Below are 10,126 nucleotides of genomic sequence, written 5' to 3'. Positions count from 1 at the left end.
ATTCCATTCCCATTCAGGGTACATGCCTGGGTTGCAGGCTCGATCCCCATGTGGGGTGTGCAGGAGGCAGCCGTTTAATTAATTTCTCTCCATTCTGCTCTCTGAAATCAATAAAAATATATTTTAAAAAAACTTTATTTGCTTAATGTAGGAAACATGTCTATCTCTAAGGTTGATTTCTTAACAAGTATCGGTATCTTATGCATAGTACAAACAAGCATTTGGTTTTGCTTTTGAAAGAAAAAACTCATTTCCTTCCTTTATTAAACTACTCAAGATTTTTCAGAGTTGGTATTCAATACTGAAAACTACAAACAGTACAGAAAGATTGCACCTAGTTGTACAAGTGAGTACCACCCCCCCCAAAAAAAGCTTGATCTGCATAGTTATTTTTAGTAATACACTATAGTAAAAAAAAAAGGGGGGGGTAATAGAAACTGTGACAGAAAATAATTAAAAGCTGTGACAACATAATATACACATCCTTTTAAAGAATTATTTTTAAAATTCTGCTAGCAGAAACTACTTTAAAATGACAATTTTGGAATTTGTCCTTAGCTTAAGTTTGACAAAAAAATATTTAAAACTAGAGGCCCGATGCACAAATCTCGTGCACAGGTAGGGTCCTTAGGCCTGGCCGGCAATCAGGGCCGATCTGTGGAGCGACCAGGGAGCCCCCACTGGCACCTGCCTTGGCTGGCCTGGCACCACCCGCTCACTGCCCCCCCCCCCCGCCGCCCGTCTCCTCCCTCTGCGGGGTGACTGGCGGGGCAGAGGGCCCCTCCTGGCACCCGTCTTGGAGGTGACCAGCGGGGTAATCAGGGGGCAGCACCGCAAGCTGGCCAGCCAGCCCCAGCCCCCGATCACCCCGCTGCCACCGCAGGTTGCCTCCCTCTGCAGGGCAACTGGGGGCCCTGCTGGACCACCATGGCTGGCCTGGGGCCTGCAGGCAGCTCCTGCATTGAGCGTCTGCCCCCTGGTGGTCAGTGAGCATCATAGCAACTGGTTGTTCCACTCGTTGTTCAGTCGATTTGCATATTACACTTTAATTGTATATGGCTAGAGGCCCGGTGCATGAATTTGTGCACTAGTGGGGTCCAGTCAGCCTGCCCCTGATGGTTACCATCAGGGGCAGGCTGGCTGGGACAAGGGGCTGCGGGTGTTATGGTCATTCCACCGTTCGGTCAATTTGCATATTATCCTTTTATTATATAGGATAGCTGCTTAGACAAAATGGACAGAGAACAACAAAAAAGGACGGAGCTATTTTTAATGGATTGTTCATTATCTGAACAATAATATTGTTTCTAAAACATTTGTGATTTTTAAAAAAATAGGACTATGCTTTAAATATTTGAAGGTAACTTCTTTCAACTAGAAAACTGATTATTAAACTAATCAGTCTAAATGGAATTAGTATGCACATGTATATATATAATTTTCCTATATATTTAACATTGATATATGATTAAAATATTTTCTAAAAATCAAATACTTCAGCCCTGGCCAGTGTGATCCGGTGGTTAGAAGGTTGGCCCTCACACCAAAGGAGTGCAGGTTCAATTCCCCATCAAGGGGCACACACCTGGGTTTTGGGTTCCCTCCCAGAGGCATACGGGAGGCCACCAATCGATGTTACTCTCTCTCTCCCCCATTCCTCCTTCCCTTCCACTCTCTCTAAAAAGTAATGGAAAAAGATATCCTTGGGTGAGGATTAACAAAAAAATGAAATACTTAGGATGGAGAAGTTAAAAGTCCATTAATCAGTTTTCAGGTTGCTCCTTTCCATTTATAAATGACCAAAAAGTAATACTATTCCTGATTTTCACACAAACCTTGGAGATATTTTCAACAGAATGAGACACCACAATGAAGGCTTCATGAATAATTTATTCCATTTGAAGTTTTGTTTTTTTGTGTGTTTTTTTTTTTAAAGTATAAACCTTTTCATTTCCTCAATCACAATTTATACAACTCAGTGTTATGGCATTTGGCAGCAATAGTGTTTGTTCCTTATTCTTTTTTGTCACGTTTTTTAAAAAAAAAGCAATTGGACCATATTAAGTGTCACTGCTAAACAACTTTAAAACGCCCCTTCATAAAGTGACCAAGTTATTTTGAGTTGATGCTGACACATGTCCAGTAATGATGTTACAATTTGTAGTTTAAATTCAGTAACTGTAAGGTCCACAAATCCAGTTTACTTTGAAAACTAAAGCTATTTTAAAACTTTATGAACACATCAACCTGAGGAGTATTTTAGGTCCCAAATCCAGTTTTTTAATTCATACTCCACAAAAAAGAAAACATATATATATATAAATTTAAACCACAGTTCTGGGCCCATTAAAACACCAAGAAAACCCCAAAAGGTTAAGATTTCCAGCTGATTTGGGGGATGGGGCAAAAAATGTATGTCAAAAACATTTTTCTTTAATTTAGACAAACTAAAATCTTAAGAGGAAACCCAGACTAAAACATCACTCATGCACATTAAATGTATTAACAGACTGATATGCAATGCCATAGTGGATGAGAGGCAAATTATATGATGCAACAGCATTTAAAAACTTCCTTTTAATGTATTCAATTTGAACATTTTAAATAATGCAACATAGTATTTTGATATTACAGTATTAACATAGTGCTTGATTAAAGATCTGCAAATCTTTGTAGTAACACATTAAGTTAAAAAAGTTACCTCAGAAGGTAAATATGAAGACAAAAGGAGAATATTTTAATACAGTAATCTGTGCCATACTGACAATTGAGTAGGAATACAGCTGAGGATAGTTAACTAAGTAGTAAGAGCTTAATTTTAGTGGTTTAAGAAAAGTTTAGAAAGATTAAAAATTACAACTACTTTAAAATTTAAGGGTTATATATAAGTACACTTGGTGGCCATCTGGCCAAACAATAAGGTGTACAGAAATTTACTCATACAGTGTTAGTTCACAGTCCTGATAACTGAATGGCTTGCATAAGAAAGGTATGGCTAGATGTTTCTCACTGGCTGGAAGCAGACATTACATAAGTAATCTTTTTAAATGCCAAAATACTGAAATTCCACCCTGCTTTATAATGGATAACAGCACAAAAAAACAGATATTAGCACTGTAACAAGGAAGTCAAGGTGTTGCTGATCAACTGGTATGAAGCATATTATTTTGCTTACCTATTTAAACAAAATAAAACAGCCTACACTTGTCTGTGGCAGTACATTAGTAAGTCAGATCCATCATCCTGCATAAAAGGCTTTTTTTTTTTTTTTTTCGAAATAAGTCTCCTGACCTTTTCTAATGGCTATTTAGTAATTTTCTATTTGAGTGTGAACTTATATATGAAAGGAAGAAAAACACATCTTATCAGTAAATCCTGTATATTTAGGAACTACTCCCTGATTCCCAAATAAAAAGGAATTGTATACTGGGTTCATTCCTTATGGCTCCATATAAAAGAAACTGTCAGGGAATAATTTTTTAAAATCTATTTTCAAACTGAGATGTGGTTACTAAAGGCTAGTAATTTTAAACAACTGAGAATATAGCTTCTATTTTTAAAAGTTACTATTGTGCTAAGTATATAAAAAAGGATACTCTTTTTATAGAAATTCCAAATAAGCATCTTTTCCTTCAAATCTCAGACAAGTTTTTTTAAAGTATAGAATAAACATGCAACATAATCCTTAGTGTGTTAGCATAATTTAAAAATGAATGCAGAGATGTGATCTTTAAATTTTAATTTCAAAATATGCTGACCATTGGGATTGCATAATTTTGAAAAAATGATTGATAAATCTTTGTCACTAATTGTGTTTTTTTATAGAAAAAGACTTAATGTTTTAATATATACAATTTGAAGAAGTTACATTGTTCATAAGAAAGTGATATTTAAGCTAAGCATATAGAATTTACAAAACATGTTTCAGTAAAAAATAAAATAAAATAAAACATACCGAATTACTGCTTTGTAAATACAATTGATTTTGTCCTTGTAGAGAATTAGTGAACTTACAAATCCGGAATTTTGCTAGACTGTTTCCAAGAAAGAAAGGTAGACTTGGCGACTGTGAATTCAAGTCAGCAGCACAGGTAGGAGGCTAACTTGGACTCTCTTGTGAGCAGCACTGTAGAAAGGATTTTTCAAAGGGGTAAAGCCTGCATAGAAGCAATTATCTTGGCATGTGCAAACAAGAAGGGGGAAAGCTGTATCGAAGGAAGGGGTGAATTAAAGTCCCTAAAATTCAAGTCCCTTCTTTAGGGAGGTGAGAACCTCCTTGACATATGTCCTGCCTTAATCTGAACTGTGTTATAGAAAAGTACAGACTCTGGTGTTTGGGACTGTCATCTCCAAACCAAGAAAATTAAATAAATAAAAGGCAAAGGGGAAACAAACAGGTTAAGTTTAGAAAATGGTTTTTAACTAGTGAAATAGAGTCTGAATACCAGAATTCACTGAGAATCTATTTACACCACAGTTTGATTGCACACACACACCCATACATATGCATACTCTCACACACATTCCCAATCTTTAATTTAAAAAAAAAAAAAGTCAAACAATCAAGAGTGACTGCTCTTAAAATAATTTGTAAAATGCCTAGAGCTGGGCTAAATTTCAACCTTATAGCAGATCCTGAAGATAATTTTCATAATTAATATTCCCATGCCTAGATGTGCCACTGTTAAAACTGAAAAAAATTTAAGCATGTAACATGAAACACCAAAATTAGTTTAAGCATTCAGTAGCAAATGTTTTTCTTGTAAAACTAAGTTTTTTTCCCACTGGAAATGGCCTGAAATATTAGTCATAGCCCTAAACCATAGTACAAAATATAACTGAAGATTTCTCATTTTATTCTAAGTTAAACCACTTAACAATATCACTTGTATATTGCCATCATGTTATTCTGTAAAGGTGTGATATATAAAATGCTGTAAGACCTGGTACCTTTTCAATTTATAAACACAGTGAACTTCATTACTGTACATGTACTCTGCAACTACAGCTTAGCTGTAAATCCTCCACACACAATGGTATGGACATTATTCCCCCTCTATTCCCATTAAACTGTACATCAAGACAATACAAATTTACTGTCCCACCCACCCCTTACAAAAAAATAATACTCTAAAAGCAACCCTACTGCAACTTTTTAATTAAGACGATTACATATATTTTAGACCAATTGCTTTAAAGCAAGAAGGCAGTATAAACCTTCTAGGAAAATTTTTATAAAAGAGGTTAAGAAATATAAGACAATTTATACATTTAAAAACTTACAATAAATAAGAGATGCAGGCATTTTGAATACTAGATACTATACTCCAATACAAGAACATCTTGATGTTCTGAAACCATATGTTGAAATTCATTGTTCCTTGTTTCCTCTCCATGCTTTTATTATTCATTTAACATGACTGGGTACTATGGCTCATTACTTTTCACAAATACTGTGACTGGAAAAAAAAGGTTAATTTTGCTACGAAAATGTTATAATACGTTTTGTATGATCAGTCATCACCCTAAAGAGTTCAATATAGTCAATGAAAAATAGCAGGGTTATAGCCCCTCCCCCCAAGTCAAAACAATATTTGTTGAAGTAATAAGAATTAGACCCTATCACAAATGACTTTCAGTGAGAAGATAACTGTAACTTAATCTTGCAGCAAATGTCTTTTTTCCTTGTTATTTTCTCGCACAGTTCGTTCCATCAAATGAAGATCACAGCATATTCATGATAAAGTTATATAACTGATTCAGCACCACAAAATGAATTGGGAGACATGAGCGTCTGTCCTGGATCGCAGGGTCACAGGTTAGCCAGGAGAGTGCATTGTACTGTTCCAAAACAAACCTGAAAAGCAAATAAACTATTTAAGTCATGTATTTATTTATACTGTAGATTTTGGGAGCAGTTTCCAATTATGGCATCTACTAGTAAAATTCAAAGTAACTTTAAAAAAAAAAGGAAGGGCCCAGCCAGTGTGGCTTGGTGGTTGAGTGTTGATCTATGAACCCGGAAGTCATGGTTCGATTCCTGGTCATGGCATATGCCCAGGTTTTGGGCTTGATCCCCAGTGGGGGTCGTGAAGGAGGCAGCCAATGAATGATTATCTTTCATCATTAATGTTTCTACCCCTCTCTCCCTCTTCTTTCCTCTCTCTGAAATCAATAAAAACATTAACAACAAAAAAAAGTGGAAGTTATAGAATAGTGAGTCCTTGGGGAGATTAGAGTAATTCATAAAAATTACTCTCAAAAGTAGATCACATGTGTTAACAAGAAAAAACACTCATTCTGAATGGTATCATTTATCTTGAGACCCAAGAAAAATATACAAGGATCAATACTGGAGAGAACACCTAATGGTGAAAAGAGCTGTACCTGAGGACATCTGAAGTCTGATTTGAGTCCAGTGGGTGGGAGTCTTTACTGTGAAGCAGCTCGTCAGATTGCACTGAAGGCACATGGAGGTGCAAAGAGGCCTGAAAATAACAAGTAACAGGATATCAGCCAAAGGAAAAAAACAAGGAATCTGCCTTGACGAGATACATTTTAGACCTACGTAAGGAATATAAGAATGCTTATTTTTGTTTAATTCATTACAGTAGTAATTTATATCAAACCTTACTTCCTGCCCTGACCAGTTTGGCTCATTGGATGGAGCGTCGGCCTGCGGACTCAGGGGTCCCAGGTTCGATTCTGGTCAAGGGCATGTACCTTGGTTGCGGGCACATACCCAGTGGGGAGTGTGCAGGAGGCAGCTGATCGATGCTTCTCTCTCATCGATGTTTCTAGCTTTCTATCCCTCTCCCTTCCTCTCTGTAAAAAAAAAAATCAATAAAATATATTAAAAAAAAAAACAACAAAAACAAAAACAAAAAACCTTACTTCCTTTTCTTCAGCTTTGTTTTTAGACACAATCTTAAAAAAAAAAAAGGGATTTCCAATTATTTTCTAAGTGTAACCTGCCTAGATGTGTAAAGTAAATGTTTAAGGAAGCACTAAACTGATAAACCTCAGTACAGTCTGTATCTAGGTTACATAGAACTTAAGCCTATACAGATATACCTAAATGTAGCACTGAAAGAAGTTAACAGGAGTAAGCATATGCAAATATTTTACTTATAAAGTTATAAATCTTTTTTTTGCTTAGTTAAAATAACTTCTTTATTTTAAAACTATAGGAAGACAGATTTGGAATAGTCAAGGCAAGAACAAGGAGATATTTGAAAAATCCAACGGATTTATTTCATCTTGAAAACCAAATTCTGGTAATATAAGTTTTCTCCCCAGCTCTAAACTTCAGATATGCTGTTAAAAATATACGAGTTCAACAATAAAGAATTATTTAAGAATAATCATAATATTATAATAATACGAGCAAAGGTCCCAGAAGTTTAAAAGTTCTAACTTAAAAAAAAAGTTCAAACTTAATATGAATTTAAAAATTAGAGTTATTTCATAATGAGATAACTCTCTTGGTGATCTTGTGTAAAGTCAAATGTGGCAATGAATTTAAGACCTTAGACAAAAGCTACAAGGTTTCAAAAAGCCACTTATATATTTCTTAGAATGTAAACCAACAGTTAGCATTATTTGAGAACTAGCATAGAAATGGCAATACCTTAAGAAAAAGGGGACACTGATATTGTGCTTGAGGACATGCTGACCAGAACCAGTCAGGTAACGGACCCGCTTTGGCAGTTGATACAAAGTAACCAAGGGCCAATGGTTGCTGAAGAATATTAGTTACTTCATCATGAGACTCTGTTGAAAGTAGCCGATCAGTACCCTGACCCTTAAAAAGACAAAATTAAAAGTGTGTTACAATCACTTCAATTTTTTTAAATGCTGAAGGATATTTTTAAAAATTTCTAGTACTTATTAGTAAGAGTATCATAATTAGTAATACCATTAAAAGAATAAGTTTTAACAGTTGCATAAGGAAATATGTTCAGAGTTTGTATGTGTATAAATCTTTGTAACTGACTGAAAAATACAAAATGATCAATGAAATTTCTGCATTATTTCCTAAAACTCCCTCAACTAATTCCTGACCGCCACACCCCCATCGCAAGGTTGGATTAAAATTTTGTTCATCTAGCACAGTGGTTCTCAACCTTCCTAATGCCGCGACCCTTTAATACAGTTCCTCATGTTGTGGTGACCCCCAACCATAAAATTATTTTCGTTGCTACTTCATAAATGTAATTTTGCTACTGTTATGAATCGTAATGTAAATATCTGTGTTTTCCGATGGTCTTAGGCTCTACAGCAGTGGTTCTCAACCTGTGGGTCGTGACCCACAGGTTGAGAATTGCTAGCAGGGTCACCTAAGACCATCGGAAAACACAGATATTTACATTACGATTCATAACAGTAGCAAAATTACAGTTATGAAGTAGCAACGAAAATAATTTTATGGTTGGGGGTCACCACAACATGAGGAACTGTATTAAAGGGTCGCGGCATTAGGAAGGTTGAGAACCACTGAACTAGCACTACCTATAAAATACAATTAATAATGTTTTGAAAAGCATTATGACAACATGAAGAGACAGCTACTAAGTGATGCTCATAGCCTTTGGATTAGTCAATGTATTTCTTGGTATTCATTTTAAGGCAATAGATAAAAAGAAAAATTATATGCATAAAGATGTTCATTGCAACATTGCCTATAACAGAAAAAAATAATTTCAATGTCCAACATTTTAGGAATGATATAACAAATTATGCTAAAACAACAATACAATGTTAAAAAGCTGATATACTTCTTGAAAGCTACACTATAAATACATGTGGGAGCTAATTTGCTAAAAGTAAAAATGGTCTTATTAAAGTGGTGAGATTATTGGTGCTTTTCCTCATATGTATTTTTTAATAATCTCATTTCTTTTCAGTTAAAGAAAGAAGTAAAGAAAGCAAAGTAAGAAGACTGGACAAAGGTCTTTATTTTTAAGAGGCAGGTTCTAAACATATACATACTAAAATAGTCAAACCACCACTACATATAATTTCACTTAAAGATGTAATTCAAATGAGGCCCAATTAGTTTTCAGGTCAAACAGAAAGAGAAAATAGTCTGCTAAAAATAAACAGAGTTTGGGAGGCAAGGTAGTCAGTGTTTTTTCTGTTCTTATGAGAAAATTAGTATTTCTATTATGTTGCTTGTCACAGCCCTGATATGAATAGCAGCTCTTAAAACAATATACTGATTCTCAGATAATCCAGTCCTAGACCTGAGTAGAAGCTATGGTGAACTGGCAGGAAAAATACAAAAGAAGGATTAACGCAAAGTAGTCTAGAAAATATGAAGTCAGGAAAAGCAGAGCCACTGAGACCCCTCACCCCTTAATAATGTATAATTCAACGAGCAGAAATGCATGAATGTACTGTTAATTTCACTATTTGCTAATTTAAACAAGGAAAAATCAGGGCTCTATTTCATGAATCAATTCATTACTAAGTTAACAAATGACATTTAGATAAACTGAACTTTTATAATAGGGTTACCTTGCCAGCATCACCTCCATGGGGGTAATGAGATCCTGGAGAATGTACAGGAGACCCCGTTGGAGAAGCAGGAAGAATATTAATGATATCAGGGTCAAGATCGTCTGCTGTGTCTAACAAATCAAAGAGACCCATTCCATCTGCTATAAGAGAAAGAAAAAATATTAAATACTCGATTTTTCATCTCAAGGTTATTTATAGGAGAGTTAAAATTAATTTAACCAACACCTACTGAGTGCCCACCATGTGTCAATTATTGTGCTGAGAGCCACATAAATAATTATACATAAAAAAAAATAATTATGAAGCCCTAACTGGTTTGGCTCAGTGGATAGAGCGTCGGCCTGCGGACTGAAAGGTCCCAGGTTCGATTCCGGTCAAGGGCATGTACCTTGGTTGCAGGCACATCCCCATTAGGAGGTGTGCAGGAGGCAGCTGATCAATGTTACTCTCTCATCAATGTTTCTAACTCTCTGTCCCTCACCCTTGCTCCCTGTAAAAAAATCAATAAAATATATTAAAAAAAAAATAATAATTATGCAGCCCCACTGGTGGGGCTCAGTGGTTGAGTTTCAACCATGAATCAGGAGGTCATGGTTCGATTCCC

The 10,126-nt window shown here is 35.5% G+C and overlaps 1 protein-coding gene across 2 annotated transcripts in view; it reads right to left on the bottom strand.

Annotated features, from left to right (window-relative positions):
• Positions 1-3,217: 3,217 nt before the first annotated feature.
• Positions 3,218-10,126, bottom strand: part of MED13 (mediator complex subunit 13) — a 91,538-nt gene continuing 84,629 nt past the window's right edge. The window contains exons 27-30 of one of the 2 annotated variants that reach the window (XM_080680913.1): positions 9,520-9,662; positions 7,631-7,804; positions 6,388-6,488; positions 3,218-5,857 (exon numbers count right to left, since the gene is read on the bottom strand). In XM_080680913.1, coding sequence (XP_080537039.1) covers positions 5,725-5,857; positions 6,388-6,488; positions 7,631-7,804; positions 9,520-9,662 — 551 coding nt within the window. In that variant the 3' untranslated portion in view covers positions 3,218-5,724. The remainder of the gene's footprint in view (positions 5,858-6,387; positions 6,489-7,630; positions 7,805-9,519; positions 9,663-10,126) is intronic. The other variant, XM_080680914.1, reaches the window with a different exon arrangement.

This window comes from Plecotus auritus, assembly GCF_963455305.1.
Source record: "Plecotus auritus genome assembly, chromosome: 7".
In the NCBI taxonomy this organism is placed as follows: domain Eukaryota; kingdom Metazoa; phylum Chordata; class Mammalia; order Chiroptera; family Vespertilionidae; genus Plecotus; species Plecotus auritus.
The sequence above is the reverse complement of the archived record's forward strand: the minus strand, read 5'-3'. Positions and strand labels throughout refer to the sequence as shown.